This window comes from Tamandua tetradactyla, chromosome 8 (genome assembly GCF_023851605.1).
Source record: "Tamandua tetradactyla isolate mTamTet1 chromosome 8, mTamTet1.pri, whole genome shotgun sequence".
NCBI classification, from domain to species: Eukaryota; Metazoa; Chordata; class Mammalia; order Pilosa; family Myrmecophagidae; genus Tamandua; species Tamandua tetradactyla.
Genome location: NC_135334.1, coordinates 124,911,152 through 124,937,155, shown reverse-complemented (window position 1 = coordinate 124,937,155; position 26,004 = coordinate 124,911,152). Strand labels below are relative to the sequence as shown.

The following is a 26,004-nucleotide window of genomic DNA, read 5'->3' as shown; positions in this document are numbered from 1 at the left end:
GCCCACGGTGAATGTAGAGCCGGTAGAGCGCGGGCCACCGGCCACTCCTGCCTGTGTCACGCTCCTGCAGGGCCGGGCCCAGGGACGCTAAAGACCTCCGCCGTGGTGCACGCTGGAACCACCCTGCCGTGCCGCCAGCCTGAGCCTCCCCGCCCACCCAGCCTGTGCCTCCCCACGCCGCGCACCCAGACTGCGCCTTCCTGCGCACTCAGCCTGCCCCTCCCCGCGCCGCGCACCCCCAGCCTGCGCCTCCCGGCGCTGCGTACCCAGCCTGCCCCTCCCCGCGCCGCGCACCCAGCCTGCGCCTCCCGGTGCCGCGCACCCAGCCTGCCCCTCCCGGCGCACCCAACCTGCCCCTCCCGGCACACCCAGCCTGCCCCTCCCCGCGCACCCAGCCTGCGCCTCCCCCCGCACCCAGCCTGCGCCTCCCCGCGTACCCAGCCTGCCCCTCCCCGCGCACCCAGCCTGCCCCTCCCCGTGCACCCAGCCTGCGCCTCCCCGCGCACCCAGCCTGCGCCTCCTCGCACACCCACACCCAGCCTGCACCTCCCCGCGCACCCAGCCTGCCCCTCCCCGCGCCGCGCACCCAGCCTGCGCCTCCCCATGTGGTTACCCGGCCCAGCAGCCACCCGCCCAGGCCGAACCCACGAAAGCAGCAGTGGTTGCCCAGCAGCCTGGGCCCAGCCGGGTGGGACCCCAAGACCCGGGAAGGCCCACGCAGACTTTATGGAAGAAACTCTTCTCATGTCCACAGGGGACTGGAGTCCAGTGGAAAACCAGCAGGTGCACCAGGGACAGAAAGAAATCCACAGGAACGCGGCGGCACAGCACTTTACCACCTGCCCCACTGATCTAACGCTCAGACCACTGTCAGCAGCGGGGTGGGGGCCCAGGCCAGGGGCCACTCTGCAGTCACAGCCAGGCGGGGATGTCACTCAGCCAGGCTCTGGTCCTGGCTCCTGACAGCTCCGCTGCAGAGGTGCCCACGGCTCTTGAGATACCAGCGCAAGTCCTTTGGTGGCTTTGTCACTGGCCTCAGGGGAGCCTGAGGGGGAGGGGGAGGCACCTGACGACCTGGGACCCTGGATGATTGGACTCAGCACTGGCTTGGGAGAGCACTGAGAGGACACGTGCTGAACCAGAGCCAGGCCTGGCACAAGAACCTGCATGGGGATCCCAGAGCAAAGGTCCCAACCAGCATGCGAAGAAACTGCTCCTGAGGATGCTCAGAATTCCTCTCCAGCGTCGCAGACACAGCCTGGGCTCTGCAAGAAGAACTGAGGGCGTCGCATGGGCATCTGTGACCGCCAGGGGAGCTGCTCCGGTCACTGGGCTAACACCACACGTGGATCAGGGACCGGCTTCCCAGCCCGTCCTGAGTCTAAGGCTGAATCTCAGATGCCACGGCACAGGCCTCCGAGGGATCTGCGCACGCGAGCACAAGCGGTAACTGTCCCCACGGGGGACGAGACCAATACAGAGGCCGGAGAACAAGACTGCTGAACCCTGAAGAACTGGGACACATCCTGACGGTCACCAGCTCTTCACTGGCAGCCTCCGCAGGAGTGACAAGCCAGAACTCACAGATTCCTCTCAAAACTATGGGGCTGTGGTGAGGCTGCACATTAACAGCGGTGGGAAATCACCGAATCTTGGTTTCGCTGTTTGATGACCTGGCCATGCTCAGGGAGGGCCATCTCAGTGAGAGGAGGAGATCCGAGGGGACCTTCGAGAGAGTCACCTGGGGGTCCTGGAGCCCCCGAGGTCGGCTGGGGGTGGCCTCCCGTGGGCAGAGCCCCCGGGGGCAGGCAGTGGGAAGGGGACTGCCCCAAGGCAGGGGATGCTCTGCGCTGACCTCGACGCGGCAGGAAGAGCCCGAGAGCCCGGCACCTGGCCCAGCCTGCTGTAAACTGCCTCAGTTCCCACAGCGTCACTCCTTTCGTGTCAGTGGTGTGCACTCCCTCTTCTCCACTTCCCTTTCTGACCTTCCAGCCCTTACTTCCAATCTTGTGGAATATTTTAGGAAAACTGGATTTTTGAAAAAGAAAAATAGACACTGCATTTCCTTGCCTATTTTGCATATACAGACTGGGTTTCTTTTTCAACATCCATTTCCCCAAAACAATGTGTCTTGCTTATTACCGACATTTGATATGTTTCATGCACTGGAATATTTCTTATTTTCTATGTGTTGAGTAGCCTGTGAGAAATACAGGATTTGATCAATATTTTGAAGGCAGGGGGAAAAAGCCCTCTATTAAATAAGGTGAAATAAAGAACATGAAGGCTAAAAGAAAGGGTTCCGTGCTAAAACTAAGTCTGAGAATCGTTGTGGTGGTGGAATCCGTTATCTCACAGATGAAGAAGCCGCTGGCTGGGAGAAGTGGGGGGCCTGCACGCTTTCACAGAGCTGCTGGCTGGGAGAAGTGGGGGGCCTGCACGCTTTCACAGAGCCGCTGGCTGGGAGAAGTGGGGGGCTTGCACGCTTTCACAGAGCCGCTGGCTGGGAGAAGTGGGGGGCCTGCACGCGTTCACAGAGCCACTGGCTGGGAGAAGTGGGGGGCTTGCACGCTTTCACAGAGCTGCTGGCTGGGAGAAGTGGGGGGCCTGCACGCTTTCAGAAATTGTAAGGGATGAAGCTGCATCTGAACAGCTTCTCCTCCCTCTGGGCATAGGAGCCTCTCCCCTGCACTGACCCAACTCCAGCACTGGCAACCCAACAAGTAGAGAGCAGAGCTACTGGCCCAAAAGAAAGGTAATGACAAAAGAGATTTTTAACAACTTTTCTATCCGGGGGAAGACAGAAAGCTGGAGATGCTGATGTTTGGGGGAGTATTTCCTTTTTAAAATCGAATGGATTTTAAGACACTTACCCTTCCCTGTTCAACACATTTCGTTACCATAACAATGGCATACACGGCTCTTTCCCAAACCATACGCCAAAAATCTTCCAACGTGTTGGGTAAAGGCCCTTGCGTGGCAATAAAGTCTTTCTTGGAATGATAACCCTAGAAATAGAAAGCCACATATTCTCAACCTCAAAACAAGAGAAAGCAGAGCCCACGACAACCCCCTGCTGGAGGCGCCTCCCCACTCACAGGCATGAAGTTTGCGTTGATGTAGTCATCCGTGGAACGGGCCTGCACTGAAAGTCTGACACGAGAAATATCATCTGTGACAGGAAAAGAAAACGTCCTCATTAGAAGCGAATGTTTTAGGCAAGGAGCTCGCAGGAAAGAAAGAATTCAAGAACAGGGGCTGCTGCCACGTTGTGAGGAGGCCCGGCATCTGTGGCATGCGTGGGCTCTCCTGGCCACCCAGCGTCACCGCGGCACAGAGAGCGAGTGACGGAGCAAGGTCGCAGCTGGCCGGCGGCTGCGTCGGGATTTGAACCAGCACTCAGCAGGGCCGAGCTCCCCACCCCGCCTTCTGAGACAGAAGACCCCTCGCCTGTCTGCATCCAGGGCTCAGACCAAGGCCAGGGGATGTGCGGAGCTATTTTAAAACCACGCTGCACAATGCAGGTCAGAGGGGAAGCCTCAGGCTGCATGTGCATTACTGGAATAAAAAGTAAATACATAGGACGTGACAGCATCAACAGCGAACCTGACTGTACGATGGATATCATTAGTAGTACACGCAGAAAAACGTTTGCTCACAAGTGTAACAAATGGAGACACAGATGCAAGGTGTCAGCAGGCTGTCGCGTGGGGACTCTGTGCCTTATGCATGACTTTTCCATAAACCTACAATTTCTCTAAAAAATAAAAATAAAAACGCACTGCCAGCTTCACCCCCACTTTAGAGAGGAGGCGGCGAGGCTCAGAGATGAGCGGCTTCTTCAGGCACTACCCTGGGGCTGGCAGAGCTCAGCCTCATGCCTTCCCGCTAGGGCGGGCGAGCAGGCGCCTGAGCTGACGGATGGCGCCTTCCCCTGCCTCCAGCCTCAGAGAAACGGTTTTTATAAACAGATAGCACCAAATCGAAGAATACACTGAATGAATAAAACTATCATGAATGGGAGAATTTGAAAAACAAAATTCTCCCGTTTTCAGACTATTATTAGAATTTCAGAAACACACACCCACCAACTTGAAGGACAGGCTTCAAATGAAACACACGTCTCTAAATGTCCTGCTGGAAAAAATAGGAGGAGAACCGGCCAGTTCCACTAGATCAGAACCTGGCTGCAGCTTACCCTTCCCTCCATGCCCAAACTCCCAGCTGCAGCTAACCCTTCCCTCCATGCCCAAACTCCCACCCAAAAGAGAGACCGTCACAGCTTTCCAGGGAGAAGGACTTACCTTTTGACTAATGGTTAGAGATGTAATAAATAATTCTCTAAGAAAAGGTTAGACTGCAGGCATTATTAATTCCCCGAAACAGGAAAGAACCCCAAAGTAACTCCTATCTGGCTGAGGAGTGCTCTCAGCTGACCAGAGCGTGCCTGGCAAACGGGAAGCAGCCTCTTTGCCTGTCCACTCCTGCCGTCCACTGCAGACCACACAAATTAAAGTTCAGAAGCAGCAGGGTGGAGGGAAAGGGTCAGACTGTGCCCTGTACCCCGGGTGGGACTGACAGGCTTGGATTCAAAACCCAGGTTCCCGCTTACTGCCTGTGTGACATGGACGCATCACCGAACCACTCGGTGCCTCGCCCTCACTTACAAAACGAATATTCTAGCACTATTTATAAGGCTGCTGTCTCTAACAGGCCTAAGCACAGCGCCCAGCACAGGGGGTCTGGCAGCTGGCCAAGGAGGGATGACTGGCATGTGGTCCTCCCCCAACCGCCAGCCACTGGGGCCAGGGAGCAAGACCGGGGGTCCCGCGGGTAGAACAGCTTACAGGGCAGCACGTTGTTATAGCGATTCTTTCCTCTATTCTCGGCCAGTTCCGCTGCATATTTAGGTTGGCTAGTTCCCACATGCTTCAGATCCTGGAAACAAAATAGGTAAGTTGTCTGATTTACTTAGTCTTCAGATATTATTTACCGAGTACAGAGTGTGACAGAACAAAGGCGGGAGGCGGAGGTTAAAGGAAAGGAAAAGGACATCCCTGCCTGCAGGGCACCGACAGCCTGGGGAGGGGTGCAGGCGAGACAAGGCTTCCGACAAGGGAGACCGATAAACGCCGAACAGGGAGTCACCTGTGGAACAAAGCATCCTAACGACATAGAAATCAATTGGGTCCTCCTAATAAGTCAAAGAAGCCACCCTGGAGGAGGGGACATGTGAGCTGTGCTGACCCAGGACGAAGGCAGAGGCCGGCGGCCCGCGCTGGGGGGCAGGACAAGGGAGGCAGTTCCCGGGCCAGCCCGGGGCCGGGAGCCCAGAGGGGACCAAGAGGTAGAAGCGAACCAGAGGCGCGGCAGAGGCTCCCCAGAACCCTCCCAGGCGAGTGCCCCAGAGCGCTGAGCGTCTGGGACATTCCTGGGAGGAGGCATGCCGAAGCCCAGCAGCCTGAGCGAGGCTGAGGCTGCGTTTGCACACAGATGCGTGCAGGCAGGTTTTCGGGAGCAGGCGGCCCCCTCCCTGCAGGTGGGGAAAGGGCAGGTGGGGGTGGGCGGAGGGGGGTGGGGCTGAGCCTGAGGCCGCAGCAGAGGCTGGGAAAGGCCAGGCAGGAGCCCTCGGGCAGACCCACCGACCCGTAGGCTGCGGGCTCCAGAACCCAGGCCACCCACCCCCGCCCCAGAAGGCTCTTCTCACCAGAGCGCCACACAAAGCAAACACGGGAGGTTTCCCAGCTCTAGGGAGGAACAGAAAGCGATTAGAAGCTCGATTCTGCCACCCACCTACCTCGTACTCCTCGGCAAACCCGCAGTTGGAGTCAGCTTGCTGCTTCTTAAAATAGGCCTCAAAATTCTCCACTTTGACTAACTTGGATCTAAGAAAGCCAAACAGCTTATTAGGATGTTTCACATTCAATAAGGTTCATACTCAAGATAGAAAAGTATAAGTTGTAAAAGAAAAAAAACAGAAAAGGAAAAGGTTCACTCACTTTTTAGGTCTTCATCATAGAAAGGGAAAGAAAACACAATAGGCAGTTAGAAAAAAATGCTCTCGTATAACTCTGGACAAGAGAAACATTTCCCAAAGGAGCAGAAATCAGAGTCCATGTGGGCGCTCACCATGGTGCAGATTCGACCCCCCCCCCCGATGCAAATGTGGACACCCCGTCTCTAGGCTGACCAGTAACTGTCTCCACCACCCGCCTCTAGGCCTTGGCAGGCATCGAAAACAGACACCTTATCGCAAAGCATGCGTCCACTGGTCACACTGGCTGCAGAGACTCGTAAGCCGAGACGCTCACACAGCCACGGGGCCAGCAAGACCTCCCGGCAGCCAGACGCGCCCATCTGGAGATATGACAGCAAGTTTCATCAAAACTCCTCTACATGGTCACACAGATGGGGGGATTAAATAAGGTTTGCAAATACAGACACTCACTTAATCTGAGAAAAGGACACTTCATTGTGCTTCGCATCTTTCCTGCTTTGAAAGAAAAAAGACCCATTAGACAAAAATAACAGCGGGGCAAGGGGCAAAAAAAATTGAGTAGCCTGAGAAGGTCAATGAGAAGGGAGGTAAGGAGGAGGGATGTACGGGTCTTTTCTTTTTATTTCTCTTTCTGGAGTGATGCACATGTTCTAAAAATGATCATGGTGATGAGTACACAACTATGTGATGACAAAAAAACTGAATGTGGTGACCAAACTATGTGATGATTCTGTGAGCCTCTGACTGCGTACTTTGAACGGATCGTATGCTGTGTGAATAATCTTAATAAAATTTCATTAAAAAGTCTTACTCAAGAACTTTTATGAATTTCTTTGGGTAAATATGTATCTGTGCATTACCTTACTGTAAAACAAGGCTCATTATTTCATGCTGTGCTTTTAAGAACGCCTTTCCAATAAGTTAACAAACTAAACCAGAAATATACTGGATCCAGGGCTGGTAAGGGATTGGGGTGCCTGACACTCTCATGTGTTACATTTAAACCACATATTAGTGTTTAAAAGTACTGTCTGGAAGGCAGCCTGGCAGTACATATCAAAATTGACTCAGCAATATTTCAGTTTGCAATTCAGCCTAAGGAAATACTCATGAATGCACCTAAAGATTGAGTCCCAAGGATAAGTTATTGTGACAAAGAACTGAAAACGTCCAGGAAACTGGCCGGATAAACGATGGCACAGCTGAAGAGTCTGCAGCTGCTTTAATGATAACGAAATGAAGCTGTCCACAATAACTAAAGTAACGCAGGCCATACAATGACATATCACGTGATTCTACGTGTGAGCCGTGTGCATTTGTGCATGACTTGTGCAATCCCACCAGAGTGTTAATGGTAGTTTCATGTGGATGCTGGAACTGAGAATTATCTGTTTTCCTTGGTCGTCTTTTCTGGGGTTTTTTGCCATAAGCATGTGTGGCTTTTAAGAAAGAACAATAAAGCAGACCCTTCCCGCAGCCTGCAGGACACAAGCGCTGTGTGTGGCAGGACCAGGAGGCAGCAGGAGGGGCTGGTGCAGGCGGAGATGCCGGGCGGGTAGGAAGGCCAGCTACGGGCAGCGGGTGAGGTCTCAGCAAGACAGGGCTGAGTCCCGGGGAGACACGGGCTCCACCTGGCCCAGGCGACCGGCAGCAGCGACGGCAGAGGTCGGGGCCACCTCCCCAGCCCTGCACTCCGCTCTGCATCCTTGCCCGGGGCTGCCGAGAGCTGACTCAGAGCCCAGGGATGGTTCCTCCAAGGCACGTGTTCAGACACGCCTGGGCACACACAGCATGGCTGCTGCTCCCGCACCACAACCCGCTCCCAGCTGCGCAGACAGTAATGTAATAATAGCTACTGTTTGTTGAACGCATATTGGATACAAGACAGCAGGGAATGCTTTAGTAATCTGATGCTCAACTCAGCCTCATAAATTAGGCAATATTATTATACCCAAATTATCGATGGGAAAATTAAGGCTAAGCTCTCTAATAGCTTCACGGTGAGGCATATACGTTCAAGGTCAGCTAACTTTTAAGACTAAATCTCTTCACACAGTGATTTGAAACTGCACTGTGAACTAGAAAGCACCATTCAAAATACTACCCTGCAGTATTTACAAATGACCCAATGTGATGGCTGGAGCTGGAATCTGCTTTAAAATAATCCAACCAGACACAGAGATGAAATAAGAGGGTCCAGCTGGTGAAAACTGCTGAGGCCAAGTGATGAGAACTCATTATACTACTCCTTCCATTTTTGCCAATGTGTGAAGTTTTCCATAATAGACAGCTTCCTTTGAAAAGCAGGGCATTACTGAATGCAGGCGGCTCAGAGATGCACTGACTGAGAAGCAGACGGCGAAGGATGGTGTCTACACAGGATCAAAAACTGTGCTGCTACGAAAAGGAGCAAAGTCGTGAGGCACGCGACATTGTGAATGAACCTGTGGGGCATGTGAGGAGGCAAAATAAGTCAGACCCAAAAGAGCAAACACTGCATGGTCTCATTTAGAAAATACATAAAGAATACACGGGCCTAGACTGAAAGCTTATAGAGCAGTCACGTTTAGCCTGGAGTGGTAATTGTCATTTCTGGATTCTGAGAGGCTGTTTTATGTATCTATAACCTGGCATTCAGAGAGAAGAACAAAGCTGATCTGATCTGGATTAAGGTAATTCAGAACACAGGGGTAAGGAAGACATTGTCTGTATTTTAGAACCTCATCCTCTCTTTGAGACCAAAGGAAGAAAGGTCTATTTTACCCAGAACCTAAATTTTCTACAGCACATAATCTAACTCAAACTGTCTGGATAGCTCATTTAAACAATCCAAATACAGGGAGCCCAGAATAAAAATGAGGGTCTTTAATCCTGTATAGCTTATTATAATGCCTGGATACATCCTAGATTATGCAGATAATCACAAAATATTGGCAAAGTCCCTTGAGGGATGGAAGAAAAATTATGGAACTATTAAACCTTACCATCAGGGAATCCCCTGATTCTGTGTCAAACATTAGGGACACCTAAATCAATAGTCCAAGCCCTTGATCTTGAGGCTTACTCTTGTGAAGCTTATGTAGGTAGCGGAGAAGCTTAGCCTATCTCTAGGCATGCCTGAGAGTTGCTTCTGGAGGACCTCTGTGGTTGCTCAGATGTGGCCTCAGTCTCTCTAAGCCCAACTCTGGAAGTGAAATCACTGCCCTCCCCATTACATAGGACATGACATCCAGGGGTGAAAGTCCCCCTGGCAACACGGGAGATGACTCCCAGGGATGAGTCCAGACCTGGCACGGTGGGAGCAACAATTCCATCCTGACCAAAAGGGGGAAAAGAAGTGTAACAAATAAGGTATCAGTGGCTGAGAGAGTTCACAGAGAGTCAAGAGGCTACTCTGGAGGTTACTCTTATGCAAGCTTTCAGTTAGATATTGCTACCTATCATAACTTGCCAAACCCCAGCTAAAACCATTCCTGCCAATCCTAAAGAACACCTAGGGCAATATATAAGATTCTACAAAGGTTCCATGCACTAGGGCAACTTTCCAGAAACCTACAAGCTCCAAATGAGTCCCTGGACCAGATCAGTCCTGAAATCAGAGGGCCCAGCCTCTCCAGAACATCAGCTAGTTCCATCCCTCTTCCCACAAGAAAAAGTTAGAATGGGCATAGCCCAAATAGCCCTAAACAGCGAGAAAAAGATCAAAGGTGATGGTGGAGTTATACAGAGGAGGTAGGATTTAGCAAATGAGTATAACTGCTGAATCATTAAATTCGTATTTCTGTTAGTCTCCAGTACCTTACAGTAGCTAGAAGTAAAACCTAAAATGGTGGAACTGCAGCCCATACCAAACACTGAAATTTGTTCTACAACTTATTGTTGCGATGTGCTTTGAAATTTATTGCTTTTTTGTATATATGTTATTTTTCAACAAAAGAAAAAAAAAACTATTCTTTCTAGTTTCCAGTGTTTGGAAACAACTAGAAGGAAAAATCTGAAGTAGTGGAATGGTCACCCATAACAAACTCTAAATCCGTTCTGATCTACTTGTTGACGTATACTTTGAAAACGTTGCTCTTTCTTTCTTTTCTTTGTATATATATTCTATTTAACAATAAACAATGTGTAAAAATGTTAAAAAAAAAAAAAAAAGAACTAACTGGTCAGAAGCTCATTCTGAGAATAAGAACTGAGAATAAGTCTTGAAGATAGAGAAGTGGATTCTATTAATTCTGTATACAACACTATATATAATTCTATATAGTGACAACAAAGATATTATGACAATGTTATTTTTAAATTCAAAATGCAAGCATGCAAACTGAAATTCCAGAGAGAGCCCCTCTTGGCACGCTCTGTCTGGGGCCTCTGGGGCACACACACTCTTTCCGACCCTGGCGTTCACCTCAATGCAACGTGTCATTTTCCTGCACAAAACTTTCATCGGCTCCTCGTGACCACAGGCCAGCAACCCAATCCTGCGGCCAGGTCTCCAGAGGGCGACACGATACACTGCGGAAGAGAAACAGCCTGGAAGGGTGAAAGGAACCAGGGGCTCAGCTCGCAGTCCTGGGCTCTGCCGGCCATTCGGGTGGGCGTGGACTCCATCAGTGCTATTCCGACTTTGGCTGCCCACTGGAATCACCAGGGGACTAAAAATGCAGACGCCCACGCCCACCTCCAGTCACCTACATCGAATCCCTGAGGTGGGCCCCAGCATCGGGCTCTTAAGGCTCCACAGGGGATTCGAATGGGTAGCCAAGTTCAGGAGCCTGCAGCCCAGCCTGACTGTCTTAGGCTCATTTGGGTCTACACCTGTATGATTCTAAGAGTCTAGCAAACTTTCTTTCCAACCTCTCAATTCAAGTCTCTACTCCTTGAACAACTCGAACATCTCTTCCCCATCTAGACAGGACTAATCAAGAGATTTGCCTTGGCTGGCTGGGGAGAGCAACGTTACTCAACCGAGTAATGTTCAACTGAATAATGTTTACCTGGGTAATGTTCAACCGGGTAATGTTTAACCAGGTAATGTTCAACCGGGTAATGTTCAACTGGGTGATGTTTAACCGGGTGATGTCTAACTGGGTAATGTTCAACCGGGTAATGTTCAACCGGGTACTGTTCAACCGGGTAATGTTTAACCAGGTAATGTTCAACCGGGTAATGTTCAATCGGGTAATGTTCAACCGGGTAATGTTCAACCGGGTTAAGTTCAACCGGATAATGTTCAACCGGGTAATGTTTAACCGGGTAATGTCTAACCGGGTGATGTTCAACCGGGTAATGTTCAACCGGGTAATGTTCAACCGGGTAATGTTCAGCCGGGTAAGTTCAACCGGATAATGTTCAGCCGGGTAATGTTTAACCGGGTGATGTCTAACTGGGTAACGTTTAACTGGCATGGGTTTCCTTTGAGGGCGATGGCAATGGATGACAGGGTGGAGGTGTGTACTCGCCACTGAACTGTCCATTTGAAAAGGGAGACAACAGGAAATGCCGGGTTGTGTGTAAGTTCCCACACGCACACACCCAGCCAATGTGGCACAGTCCAGGGAACCCTGACCTAAGCGCTGGGCTGACACTATTCACATAATTAACAATAAAGTTTCAGGAATTGCAACAGTTATCTCACTAATGCAAAACGTTAACAAGGGGGGGAAATGCGGATGTGAGGGGGTCTATGGGTGCTCATGCTTTCTGCATGGCGCTTTTGTAGACGACAACTGCTCTAACAATGATTTTTAAGAGCAAAAGCAGGGGCTCATTCCCTGGCCGTCACCTCTTCTTCCTCCAGAAGATGAAGCCGCCCGCAGCTACGACGACCAGCGCCCCGAAGACACACCCGAAAACCGCGCCGCAGATGACACCTGCGGAAAGGCCAAGCGGGAGGCACCTGAGGAGGGGACACAGGTGCTGTCCGCCCACGGCCGACGGTCCGGGATGTCACTACTTCTTTCTGGGTCTCAGCCCTCAGCTCTAATCTGGGGCAACTGTGCTCAGCTGGTGACTCAGGCTCCTCCCACCCGCTGGCTTCTTCCTTCAGGTGAAGCCGCAGAGCCCAGCACAGACACAGGGGCCTGGGGAGGCCGGGCTGGCGGCCAGCCCCTCGGGGCACACACACCTGCGGGAGCCACTGCGGCCCCAGCTCAGGCTGCTAGCTGGCGGACGGGAAACGTGTGCGGCTGCCCGAGCTCCTCCCTGGGGCAGGAACCCTTTTCTGCTACTCACAACTACCACGTGTAAAACAGGCAAAGCACCCGGCCAGCGGGCCAGGGGTCTGCAGCCTGGAAGGAAGGGGTCCGGGGGCGCCCAGGTCACTGACAGAGTGTATGGGTAGGAAAGCCTGCCCTGGAGCCCAGGCCCCAGGGGCTGTCGCTGAGTTGCTGGGGACGGGGCTGCAGGGGCTGGGCTGGGCCAGCCGTGCCGGGCTCCTTCCCGTGGCTGTTCAGGGCTCTGCGCGCTACAACTCAGGCTGCCCACGCAAGGGGGGCAGGTGGCTGCACTGAGGTAAAAGAACCGAAGGGTGTCTGCAGGGGCCAGGGGGCCCAGCTGAGCCCCGAGAGCCAGGGACACCAGGAACTCAGGAGGGCCAAGGCGGGCGTGCTGCTGACGGCACCATCACCCCCTACCTGGGTCCTGGGGCAGGAAGACTGCCTCCGAGTAGTTGCTGAAGGACACGAAGCTCTTGGCACCGTCGATGAGCTCGAGGCTTTGGGAGTCAAAGACGATGCTCGTGAAGCCAGCGACGCAGGCGCTGCAGGCAAGGGACAGGGTCAGAGCAGGCCAGGCAAGGCGTACTCTGCACCCCACACAGACAGCCGCGCCTGCCGCCCGCAGCCCCATGCCCTGCACGTACAGCTGTATCCTGTGCCCCGTGCCCCACACACGCAGCCGTGCCTGCCGCCCGCCACCTGCACCCCGCAGCCCACAGCCCGTGCCCGCGTCCCTGCCCCCGCGAGCAGAGCGCCCACCGGTAGGAGCCCAGGCCGTGCCCCGTGCCCCACACACGCAGCCGTGCCCGCACCCTGTGCCCGCGTCCGTGCCCCAGCGAGCAGAGCGCCCACCGGTAGGAGCCCAGGCCGTGCCCCGTGCCCCACACTGCAGCCGTGCCCGCCGCCCGCCACCTGCACCCCGCAGCCCGCAGCCCACGCCCGCGTCTGTGCCCCCGCGAGCAGAGTGCCCACCGGTAGGAGCCCAGGGGGTCCAGCCTGCCGTTGTGGTAGCCGTGTGTGGTCGACCCATTGCCGACGTTGACCTCGTAGGTCAACACTCCTGCCGGGCCCCGAGAGCGCCCCTCCTCCTCTGTCAGGAGGTAGGTCACGTACGTGTCCGAGACCCCCTTTCTGAAATCTCCATACGTGTATTTCAGAACATCTGTGGAAGGATGGCCGGCTAAGGAAGGCACAAAGGAGGGAAATCGTCAGGAGGGACGCGGGTGGGGACGAGCTGCCCACTCTCCAGGGTGACAGCATGAACCCCACAGACGGACTCGCCAGGCCACGCTGCCCCCACACTGCCCCCCAGCTCTCAGCGACTCAGCATCCTCACACAGCCTCTTCCCAAATGTCCCCATTTCATGGACGGGGAGATCAAGGCACAGAGGGCCGACGCGCCGCCACCGGCGAGCTGAGCTGGGCTTCTAGCTGGACCACCTGGCGCAGTCTGGGGTCGCATGGGCCAGGCGTGGGAGGGCACACGAGCACCCAGCCCCAGGCGCAGAGGACCCAGCCGTGGTCCACTCAGAAGCAGCACGGCCACTGTCCTCAGCAGAGGCTCCAGCCGGGACTCCCCAGAAACCATCACAGCAAAATGACCGCTATGGACAGAACTGTCCCCAAAGACATAACCCCCAGGTCTTCACCCCAGGCCTGTGCCCGGGCCCTCTGCAGACAGGACCTGTGGAGACTGACCACTTAAGATGAAGCCAACACACAGGGTGGGCATGCCATCCAGGAGGCCCGTGTGTTCACAGCACAGGACACTCGCACCATCGAGGGACAGGCAGAGGGACGGCCTCATGGGGACACCAGGAGCACATGGTGCCACCACAAACGAGTGCCCTGGACCGCCGGCTACCACCACGGCCGTGGGGGACCCAAATGCGCCCTCCCTGCTGGGAGCACGGCCGACCCCTGTCCTGGGCCTGGCCTCCAGGACCCTGAGCCCCTGCAAGGCCACCGCGTGAGCCGCCAGCAGGAGGGATGCCACCACAGGCAAAGCCAGGCAATGGCACTCTTGGGAGATTCCAAAAGGGACAGGCTAGGGGACAGTCCAGCATCTCTAGGTGGTAGGACCAGCATCTCTAGGGGACAGTCCAGTGTCTCCAAGGGTTGGGACCAGTGTCTCTAGGGCAGTACCAGCATCTCTAGGAGACAGTCCAGCGTCTCTAGGGGGTGGGGGCCAGTGTTCCTAGGGGCGGGGCCAGCATCTCTAGGGGCAGGACCAGTGTTTCTGGGGGCAGGGCCAGTGTTTCTAGGAACAGGGCCAGCATCTCTAGGGAGTGGGGCCAGCATCTCTAGGGGCGGGGCCAGCATCTCTAGGGGCGGGGCCAGCATCTCTAGGGGTGGGGCCAGCATCTCTAGGGGGTGGGGCCAGCATCTCTAGGGGCGGGGCCAGCATCTCTAGGGGGTGGGGCCAGCATCTCTAGGGGAGGAGCCAGCATCCTCAGGGGACAGTCCAGTGTCTCCAGGAGTACGCTGGTTGAAAGGATGTGTGTGCCCTAGAAAGGCATGTTTCAATCCTAATCCCATTTTGTAAAGGCAGCCGTTTCTTCTAATCCCTACTCAGTACTATATGTTGGAAACTTTAATTAGCTTATCTCCACGGAGATGTGACTCAATCAGTACAGGTATTAAACCTGATTAGGTGGAGACGTGTCTCCACCCACAGGTGGGCTTTGATTGGTTTTACTGGAATCCTTTAAACTTTGGAAAGAGCTCGAGAATGACGACAAAGAAAGCCACGAGATTTGCAGAGAGCAAAGACGGACAGAGCCACGAGAAAGCCACAACAGGGTACACCACAGCACCACGAAGCACAGAGGTCACCAGCCAGTGATGTGGCGATGAAGAAGGAAAATGCCTCCCCGGGAGCTAGAGAGGAAGCTAGCAGATGTCGCCGTGCTCACCACGTGCCCATCCAGCCGAGAGAGAAACTCCGTTTGTGTCCACCACGAGCCCTTCCGCTTGAGAGAGAAACCCTGAACTTCATCGGCCTTCTTAAACCAAGGTACCCTGGACATTTTTCTAGACCTCTGGGAAATTTTCTTGGCCTTAGAACTGTAAACCAGCAACTTATTCAATTCCCCTTGTAAAAGCCGCTCCACCCCTGGTGTACTGCGTTCCGGCAGCGAGCCGACCAGAACGAGGGGCAGCCCAGCATCTCCAGGCGCCCCGCCACAGCCCCACCTTACCTTCGCTGGTGCTGAGGACGACGGCGTAGCCACTGATGGGCCCGTGGCTGGCTTCAAATGCCCTGAACCTGACCTTCACAGCGTTGTGGCTGACAGACGTGATGTTGGGGGGCTCGTCCAGAGGAGGGGGGTCTGGAGCAAAGTGAAACAAAACACGGTCACCCAACATTAACACAGGGAAGGGGAGAGAGGGGCAAGGAGCGGACATGCTTCTGTGCCCTGGCGTCCTGTGCTGGGCTCGTGCAAACCAAGTCCAGGGGCGGGGAAGGCCCACACAGCAGAGGTGGTCAGTCCCCTGGGGGGCTGCTGAGCTTAGAGTGACCCCTTAAAAGCACAGCCTGCTTTCCCTACTGCCCACCCCAGCCCCCGTGGACCAGATGGAGCAGAAAGCTCATCCCCGGCCCTGGGGTGCAAAGAGGACAGCTGGACAGTACACAGGGGGCCACGGCGTGAGGCCTGGAGCTGTGAGCAGTGCTGTCCACGGGGGGAATAACTGAACCCCAGGGACGGGCGGCGGAGGGGCTGCCAGCCCATGGCCCTGGGTCCAGCCCCCTGCGGCAGCCGCAGCCCCGCCCTGCACCCTTCATAGTAAAGTCCCCTCGTGGCTGGAGTTGGTTTAAAATGCTCACAAACTCGGCCAACCAACCCCGTCCCAGGAAGCGGAGAAGCTCGCACAGGGGCTGCACCCTCCCTCTCCAAGCTCAGCCTGTGGGGCCACAGGGAGGAAGCGCTGAATTAAAGGGCCCCTCCCCGTGCGCTGCCGGATGCCTCGGGTTGTTTTCATCATATTCGAGATCCTGGGGCCCGCTGTCCTGTAAGACCGCCTCCACTCTGCCCTCTGGCGCCGCCACCAGCTGCCCACTGGACCCTCGGCCCAGCGCACGGCAGCAGCTGCCCAGTCCACCCAACCCCCAAGTGTGCCCACCTCCCCCAGAAACAGAGCGGCTCCACGTTCACACAAACTATGTTAACCATGCACAGAAAACTCCATCTGAGGGAGGAAACCAGGCACTAAAAAGCTGGGAAGTCATGGCGCTGGACAGCAAAGTCCCTGCCCTCCGGTACCAGGCACTGTCCAGCTTCAGAAACAACGGATGCTGGCGAGCCCCCACCCCACCCCCGACACACTCAGCCCTGGAGACATGGAATCAAGCCCGTTTCCTGTTCCCCAGCAGCTGATGCACAGTGAGGAGAGAGCCTTAAAACAGAGCTACCAAAAGGACGGAATCTTCGTTCCTCGTCCCCAGCAGAGTCTGCAGAACCCACAGGAGGTGGGCCAGGGTCGCACCGCTGGACTCCGAGGCGCTCCTGTGCTGCCCCGTCTCCGTGCCCGGGGCACCCTGTTCCTGAGCAGTGCACAGCCTAAGCAACCGTCCACGGCCACCTGCAGTGTCTCACACGCACATGACCTCACCTGTTTCCACAGCGGTCCCGTCAGCTCTGTACCACTGTCTCCCCGACAGCCGAGGAAAGCAAGGCTGAGAGACGCTAAGTATCGCCCAAGAGCCAATGTGGGAAAAAGCAGAACCAAGAATCAAGCCACATGGACCTTCCGAAGCCCAAGGCTGTGTGTCCCAGAGCCCCTCAGCTACTTTCCAAGTCAGTGTCCAGAATTAAGATGCTTTTTTTTCTTACACTCACAACCACCAATTCTTTAGAAATGTATCTACTATCTGGAAACATCCGGATGCCCTAAAGGAAACATATCCAGGAGTCGAAGGGCAAAGGGCAAGGTGGGCCCGGCCAGGGTGGTGGAAGACACGACCGGGGCAAAGAGACAGGGAAGAAAAGCTGCTAGGTGCCACGGAGACAAAGCCGTAAGAGCAGTTTCTCCCGTGCACAAGCAGCGGAGCTCTGAAGAGGGAACCAGGCTGATTCCTGAGCAGTGAGGGTTTCCTGCCGCCCAAAATAGCCTGGGGGCTTATTAAAAAAACACAGATGCCAGGAAAATAAGGATCTTGACTGGATACTTAATTCAATCAAGAAATTACTATTAGTTTTTAGGAGTACTGATAGTAATAATGTCATATTTGAAAAAAATAAAAAGTCTTTATCTTGAAGTGATAGATAGTGAAACATTTACACATAAAATTCTATGACTGGAGCTGGTTTCAACCTTATCCAACAAGGTGGGGAACAGGTATAAAGCAATGAATAATTCAACTGGGAAAAATATTTGAAATTTTCTACATAAACGCAGTAAGGGAACTCACTAAGTAAAAGAAAATGTGGCCATAAATTACTCTATACAGCAAAGAAACCCTGGAATGTAAAAAGAAAATGCTTCTGACTGCTTTTTCAGACTGGACTTCTATGGCCAATTAAACATACGTATTTTAGGAGAAGTGAAAGCAAAGCCTGACGGGCATCCCTAGACCACACCTGCGGCTGCGCCCGCCCGGCCCCAGCGCACCTGTGATCCCGGTGGTGCAGACGTTCCTGGCAGGAGGCGCCGTCTTCGCACAGGACAAGGTAGTGACGCTGATGTTGTAGGAGGTGGAGAAATTCAAGTGCGTGACTTCCATCCTGAACTCGGAGCCGTTCTCCGGCGTGCAGCTCTCCAGGGTGGCGGCGCTGCTCCAGCTCCCGCTGCTGACGGCCAGTGCGAAGCCCGCGCTGGAGCCCGGGGGGCAGGCCCAGGCGAGCACCAAGGCCGGCTTCCGGGGGACGCCCCGGCACCGGAGGAGGGCCACCGGGGCAGGCTCTGCAAAGCAAGCACGGTGCGTCAGGGGCCCGCCACGGCCGGGCACTGGGGCGGGAGGGACGGGCCCACCCCGGCTGAGCGCTGCGAGCGGAGCAGATGGAGAAGAGCCGGACTCTGGGCAGCCCTTGCCTGCGCCGGCTCCGGTCGCACCCTCCGGACAATTCTTCCCGGACCCGCAAGGCCCATACTGTCCCTCCTCACAAAGGCATCACCTGGCCGGCGCAGCGGGGCGGAGCCGGGGTCCAAGGGCGCACCCACAAGGAACCGGCCGCGGGCTCCCTGCGCCGCCCCGGGCGCACCCGCACCCCGCATGGGCAGGCGCGCTGCCCTGCCCGCCGCCGCACCGCCTTCGCTGCCACCTCGCTAGAGTCCCCAGGGCCCACGGCCAACCCATCTCATGCCGACGACAGAAATCAGGGCGCGGGAAGCTCCGGGAGGACGCCACAGGGAGATGACTAACATTAATGTCAACACTTGAAAGCAGGGACATCTCTACTCAGTTTCTGCCGCGACTGCCGCCCCACGCGGCCCGTTGCCAGTGCGTCTTCTCTGGCCGCCCCCGGGGCCGAGGACCTGTCCCTGCGGGGTGGCCCTGGCGACGCAAAGCCGCGGGGGCTCCCGCCAGCGTTCGGCTCGAGAAGGCCGAAGGCGCGGAGGTGGCCACCGCCACCCGTAGGGGATCGGGCAGGCCCGGGCCCGAGGGGGTACGAGGGGCGGGGGCCACACAGGCTGCACAGCCGGGCCACAGCACCCGGGGCGTCAGCAGGGCGGCCCCACGCTGTCAAAAGCGCCCACACTCGGACACGGGCTGCCCCTCTCTCTAGCGCCCTTGCTGCACCACGAGACTGGGAAGGATCCGAAAGGGCAAAACATGCTGCGCATCTGTTCTAACAACGCCCTGTCCGTCTCCTTCAGCCTCAAAACCGGCGTGGGGACGGCGAGGCCCTGCCGGCAACCCGTGGCCTTCGCGGCAGCCTCTGACCTCGGCCCCGGGCTGTGGGCCCCACGGCACCGCCACGCCCCCGCGGCTCTGCTCCAAAGGCTCCATCTCCCGAGGCTCCTGGCGCCGCACATCAGCACATTCCCCTTCCGCGTGACTCCCTCCCCGACATGCCGTTCACCGCCCAGCACCACCTGCTAAACTGCTTCTCTGGCACCTTCTCTGTCGAGCCCACCAGAACGAACGTCCGGGAAGGCGAGGACGCGTCTGCTTCCTCGGGCGGTGCCCGGCATCTGGCAGGTGCCACGGAAGCGCGTGTTGAATGGACCCACCACGCCACAGCCCTCCCCGGCCCACAGGTGTCTCGGAGACCTCAGCATCAAGCACCGCGAAGCGCACATACACCTGGAGACCCGGCGGGAGGGGTGCAGGCAACCAGGCCGACTCACCCGTGCAGAACCACCGAGAGCCAGCTGCCCCCTCGGTGCCATCCCCGGCCTGTGCAAAGACCCTGACGGAGTACGTGGAGCCGGGCGCCAGGCCAGGGACTGTCGCGTGGGTGACTCCGGGGCCCGTGAGGATGTCCACTGCGGTGCTGGAGTTTCTGTCCTCCACCACAAGGCGGTAGGTGTAGCTGGGGGAGGCGTTGTCAAAACTCTGCCAGCTCACGGCTGCGGCTGTGCTATTGGTACTTATTTCAATGTCGGACACAAGGCTGGGCCCTTGATTTAAAAGAAAAAAGGTTGGATTCATTCAAATTCCAAAACTATTTTATTAAATGCGTCCAAAAATAGGCCGGCTCCTCTGAGGAAAGAACCAATAAAGGTAATATCTGCTGGCTCATAAAACAGAAAGTTTCCCAAAAGACACTGAGGAAGTAATTATACAGATTAAAACTCAAAAGAATTAGTCTTTCAGGTTTCTTTTACTACTCAAATTTATCCATCATGTGGCTTCAACACATAATTTCCCACATGTTTTTAAACCGGGTGACAAATGAGAAAAGGTTCTGAAAAGATACCCTGAGCCATCTATCTCTACCACACACATGGACGGACAGTCAGCAAGAGGCGGCCCCCATGGCTGCGTGCGAAGTGGGGGGACCGGGCGGCGTCCCCTGGCACCTCCGTGACAGCTGACAGCGACCCCCTAGGCGGCCCCAAGGAGAGAGCAAAAACCTTCACGGGGTCACTTTCCACTTCTACAGTCCCCAGCCACATGGCTTTAGCCGCGGTGCCCGTCACAACAGTACAAATACAGCCAGAACCCAGGATGCGCCACCCTGGCCAGCCGCCCCCAGAGAGGCGTCCGAGGAGACTTACGTGTGTACTGTGCGATGGGGGCGGGGACCCCCTGGACGCCGTCCACTTCGGGAGTGACTGTGATGTTGTACAGGGTCCCAGGAACGAGGTCCCGCAGCGTGGCTGCCTTCCATGAGCTGTTGGCCTGGAGGGTGCTGCTCCCTGACTGGGCAAGCAGGCGGTAGACGTACTCAGACGCGTTGTCTGTGCTCTCCCACGCCAATGCCATCTCGGTCGTGTTGACGTGGACCACACGGACGCCAAACACCCTGCTGGGGTCTGGCCGGGAGCACAGGGCCTGTTAACAGCTGCCCCCCAGCCCAGCCTGACTCCACGTGTCTCCCTCCGCCCACCAGACCCCCAAAGGGCGGCTCTAAAACCTAGCAAGAAATGCCCACGCTCGGCTCCTTCAAGAACCCTGGCTCCATCGTAACCCAGCCGAGCTAACACTTACCAGTGTGCTTTGTTTTTGTCATAAAAATGGCCCCCTCGAGACCTCTGTTGTTGCTCAGATGTGGCCTCACTCTCTCTAAGCTCAACTCTACAAGTGAAATCATTGCCCTGCCCCCTATGTGGGACATGACATCCAGGGGTGAAAGTTTCCCTGGCAACATGGGAGAGGACTCGCAGGGATGAATCCAGACCTGGCACCATGGGATCAACAATTCCATCCTGACCAAAAGGAGGAAAAGAAGTGTAATTAATAGAGTATCAGTGGCAGAGAGAGTTCAAATAGAGTCCAGAGGCTACTCTGGAGGTTGCTCTTTTGCAAGCTTCAGTTAGACCTTGCTACCTGTCATAACCTGCCAAGCCCCAACCAGGATCATTCCAGCCAATCCGAAAGAACACTTAGGGCAATACATAAGATTCCACAAGGGTTCCAGGCACTAGAGTAACTTTCCAGAAACCTACAACCTCCAGATGGGTCCCTGGTCCAGATAAGTCCTGAAATCTAGCCCAGCCTCTCCAGAACATCAGATGGTTCCATCTCCCTACCCCATATTAGTGACAGACCCTTCCAATAGAAAAAAATTTAGAATTGCCATAGGCCAAGCACCCCTATAAGAGAGGGATGGAAAGATCAAAGGTGATGGTGGAGTTATGCAGAGAAGAGAGAATTTAACAAATGAACATGAATGCTGAATCATTAAATTATCTCTTTTAGCCTCCAGTACCTTAGAGCAGCTAGAAGGAAAACCCATATCAAACTTTAAAATCTGTTCTATAACTACTTGTTAAAAGGTACTTGGGAATTTATTGCTTTATGGTATATATGTTATATCTCACAATAAAAAAAACATTAAAAAATAAAAGAAGAGAATGTCATTAAGTTTCCCGTATCAGGAACGGGGAATACAGGTTGTTTCGGGCAGACATTGTACATATTTTGCATCTTTTCTCTTCTTCCTTTTCCTCCTCTCCATGTCCTTTTCCTCCACCTCATTCCAAATAATTCTTACTTTTAAGTCCTGAAATGATATTCCAAATTACTATATTATTTTTGCCATATATTTTACTCCACATTTTAATTTTGTGTAGGCTGTTGAGAGGAATTACATTTCATATCTTCTAATATGAAAATTTTACAACTCAACTGTTCTGGTAACATTGTTGAAATAAACATGATTTTCTCAGTGCAGTAAAAAAAAAAAGGCCCCCCGCTTTCCTGGAGCCGAAACAGCGCAGTGTCCTGGCCGCAGGTGCCGGTGCCCGGTGTGGCAGCCTGGGGGCCTCTTCCAGCGGGTGGGACACGCGCACGTCTCTGGAGGGTGCAGACATCAGTAAACAGCCTTGTCAAATGGCTCCATGGAAAGAAGGTGCCAGCACTGCTGCTTACTGGGCGGGCGCGTGTGAAGCCAGGACGGCGGCCCTGGGCTGGCACCCCCACCCCTGCACCATGGGTCAGGGGAAAGCGGGGGCCAGGGCAGCGATGGGGCAGGGCCTGCCCAGAGGAGCTTGGCAGCTGGGAGGGCGGCATTTGTAAAACCCTTTGTACCTTAATTTTCTGTTCATACTGTGTGCAGGCATCATCTACTCTAAAATTAATTGTAAAAAGAAACTCCTAGAGAGAGGGGGTTTTCCTTAGAGGGCAGCAGCTTGAAGAGCTGTCTTCTTCCCTTGCCACCAGATCCCTTCCATGAAAGGGATCCACAAGGACCATGAAAGGGGGCCTTACGACAAGCTTAACAAACTAGAAATAACCTAAGTATGCAGTAAGGAGCGAAGGCCTACGCCGCACTGCAGCTACCTGATGCAACACCCTGAACCCGCTGGGCGCACGGAGACCACGTCAGCCGTGCAGGACGCAACACACACCGAGTTAGAAGAAAGGGGGTCAAATACAAAATGCAATGATTTGTGCTATAACTAAAATGCTGTCAATAATGCATGACTGTGGGCACAGACAGAAAAGGAATTTAGTTGGGTTACAAAATTGGAGTCATATTTTCCCCTTTTGCAAAACTGTCTTTAATGCTGATAAGCTGTTTTATCCCAAGAATAATGAAAGCTAGTCAATAACAGAAAGGGAAATAGGGGAAACAAAGGGTAACATGTACTGGGCAGATGGAAATAGTCGCTTCAGTGAGAGGGAGGGTAAGGGGTGTGGTATGTGTGAGATTTTTTCTTTTTATTTCTTTTCTAAATTGATGCAAAGGTTCTAAGAAATGATCGTGGTGATGAATATACAACTATGTGGCGATACTGTGAGTTACTGATCATATACCAAGAATGGAATGGTCACATGGTAACAACGTTCGTAATTGCATGTTATGTTTAAAAAATTTTTTTTAATTAAAAAAAAAATAACAGAAAGGGACCCTGAGAGCCTAAGGCCACATCCACCTTCCTGACGCCCAGTCAAGGACCGACCAGGGCGGGGCGGCAGCACAGCAGACACGGATTTCTTAGCGCCTGCCTCCACGACGGCCGGCCCCCGGTTGCACCCCCTGGCCCCTGGTCAGCCCCCGTCAGGCCTGGTCAGGTGGCTAAGGCTGGGCCCGCCGAGCCAGGAAGAGGCCAGCTCACCCGCCACCCTCAGTCACCCACTGCTCACAGAGCCCCGTCTCCTGCCCGGTGGGGAGGGGACAAAAGCCCCGTCACGGAGCCGGCTCAGCCTTGCCAGCGCTCACAGGGGGCACCTAGCACTGGGAGCCTGACCGCGACGGGCTGTGGCCGATGCACTAAGGCCTGGGCTGAGGAAGACAAACCCCTCAAGGCCCTCCCGCAGAGGCGACCCTCTTACCATTATCAGTGGCCTCCAAAAAAACAAAATAAAAAATATGCTGATACTAAGACTGTATCTCAACAGCCCGATTCTAAACGCAGCCTGGAGAGGGAAGGACCGCTTCCCCTGAGGGATCCCCTTATTTTGGAAGCAAACCTTCGGCAGGGCCCTTCACAATTCAACCAACCCTAAGAACAGGAGAAACCTGCAAGAGAGCCCCACAAGCCGAGGCATTTCACTCGGGCTCCAGGAGTCGCTCATGTTTTCACTCTCGCGCTCGGATTTCAATCCTCTTGCAATCAAAAGGTCAAAGAACACTGTATGCTTCCCAAGCTTTCCCAAAAGAAGTTATTTCAATTTTAAAAATAACAATATTTAGGATTAGCTCCCTAGAAATTCCCAAAAGTTTATGATCTGAGGAATAATGCAATGATTTATTTAAACTTTTTCATAAAAGAATTTTACCAATGTCAATTAGCTTTATAAAACTAGCAAAAGGAGTTCCCTGCAATGTCACAACAGAGCAGAAATAAACTGCCTGTCCAACAACGCTAGCTAAATAATTTACAGCTAATCCAGCAGTTCTTAGCTTTTTGATCTCAAGATCCTTTACCTTCTTAAAAATAACTAAGGTCCTCAGGAACTTCTGTTTTGTAGATTCTATTTATTAGTATCTATTGAGTTAGAGATAGAGAGTGAGACATTGTTAAATACCCAAGCACACATTTCATTAGCCATCAGGGATGTGGGCCCACGTCACACAGCCTCAGGACGTCCCCACTGCACACTCACGAGAGAATGACAGTAAAAAAGGCGCATGAGGGAGAGGTCCAAGAGGGCGGCTTAGCGAGCTGTGGGATTTAGTTCATCCTCCAGAGCAGCAACTAAATAGCCAGGAACAGGACAGAGAAACTGCTGGGGCCCATCAGTGACCGGACACACAGCATACCCCAGTCTGGACCAGTGAGACTAGCTGCGAGCCCCCACCCCCAGAACCATGAGTTCCCCAAGCCCTAGCAGCCGGGGCCCCTCCCTCACAGGCTGCTTCCCAGAGGGGAAAGGAAAGGGATTTTACCAGCAGCAGGGGCTGAGCTCAACCAAAAGCCAATTGTGGAATTAATTAACAAATTCTGACTACTAAAACTAGGCCCCCAGCTCAGGTGAACCTCGAGTTGCTCATTTTTGCCCCGGTGCTGAGGGGGCAGGGCTGACAGAAAAAGTAAAAAGAAAAAAGAAACAAGAGGTTTTTTGGATCGAACAGCATGTAATACTTGAAAGGATCTGAGCCCTGAAGGAAAGGAAGGGGCACATAGGATCTGAAGGTACATAAAGCAACATACCAACTTACGCTCTTGATTGGCAAACCTGAGGAACGGGGTCCTGCTCTGAGAAGGATTTTCTCTTTCTTTTTGTGACTGTGTTTCTACAAAGGCTTGACTGCCTTTGGATACAGTGGCAGGGCTTCTCAGGTTGCAACTGCCCCAGGCATAGGCAGAAACAAGTTCGTTTGAGGGCTTGTCTGGAGCCTGTGTCTTCCCCAGGAGGGGGGTGGGGCCCAACTCAGGTGGAATCCCTCCCTCAAGGAATTCAGACACCAGGGCTTGGTAATTTGAAGCCATTAAAACCAGCCTACAACCTCTCCTCTGTCTCCACCACGCCCCCAGCCAAAGTTAAAGGTACCGCATCACCTTATGCTGGTGAGACCTGCAGGCAGACAAGTGCCTCATACTGGGCAGGATAAGAAAAACAGAGCCCAGAGACTTCATAGGAAAGTCTTTCAATTTGTTGGGTCTCACCCTCAGGGAAAACCGATGCAGGTGACTCTTTCCACCTGATAGGAGTCCAGTTTGGTCTGGGAAAATCTGGCTGGGGTCTATAATACCTAAGTACACCCTCCTGAGGTGGGGGGCTGGGGGGAAGGCACCATACAGGCAGGGCAAGAAGCAAGAAAACAAGAACTTAAAAATTCTGCTCTGTTAAACAAAACCTAAGCTAGAGGTTCAGAATAAGCTGAACTGAATGTCAAAGAACAGATAGACAACAAAGTCATTCAGCAAGAAAATCCTAGGTAAAAGAAGTGAAAACAATCTTCAGAATAAACTAATTAAGGTAATTAAATGCATAGCCGCCAGCAAAAAATAATGACTCACACTAGGAAAATTGAAGATATGGCCCAGTCAAAGGAACAAACCAACAATTCAAATGAGATACAGGAGTTGAAATAATTAATTCAGAAGGTTCCAACAGACATGGAAAACTTCATCAAAAATCAAATCAATGAATTGAGGGAGGATAAAAAGAAGGCAAGGAATGAACAAAAAGAAGAAATTGAAAGTCTGAAAAAACAAATCACAGAACTTATGGGAAAGAAAGGCACAGTAGAAGAGATGAAAAAAAACAATGGAAACCTACAATGGTAG

The 26,004-nt window shown here is 53.8% G+C and overlaps 1 protein-coding gene across 1 annotated transcript in view; it reads right to left on the bottom strand.

Moving 5' to 3' along the window:
* The window catches only part of PTPRJ (protein tyrosine phosphatase receptor type J), a 149,915-nt gene that overhangs the window by 11,086 nt on the left and 112,825 nt on the right, over window positions 1-26,004 (bottom strand). The window contains exons 9-21 of the mRNA XM_077114795.1: window positions 20,380-20,637; window positions 19,507-19,779; window positions 17,827-18,117; window positions 15,414-15,545; window positions 13,186-13,393; window positions 12,631-12,755; window positions 11,781-11,868; window positions 6,449-6,490; window positions 6,000-6,008; window positions 5,798-5,885; window positions 4,848-4,938; window positions 3,099-3,172; window positions 2,874-3,008 (exon numbers count right to left, since the gene is read on the bottom strand). Of these exons, the coding sequence (XP_076970910.1) occupies window positions 2,874-3,008; window positions 3,099-3,172; window positions 4,848-4,938; window positions 5,798-5,885; window positions 6,000-6,008; window positions 6,449-6,490; window positions 11,781-11,868; window positions 12,631-12,755; window positions 13,186-13,393; window positions 15,414-15,545; window positions 17,827-18,117; window positions 19,507-19,779; window positions 20,380-20,637 (1,814 nt within the window). The remainder of the gene's footprint in view (window positions 1-2,873; window positions 3,009-3,098; window positions 3,173-4,847; window positions 4,939-5,797; window positions 5,886-5,999; window positions 6,009-6,448; window positions 6,491-11,780; window positions 11,869-12,630; window positions 12,756-13,185; window positions 13,394-15,413; window positions 15,546-17,826; window positions 18,118-19,506; window positions 19,780-20,379; window positions 20,638-26,004) is intronic.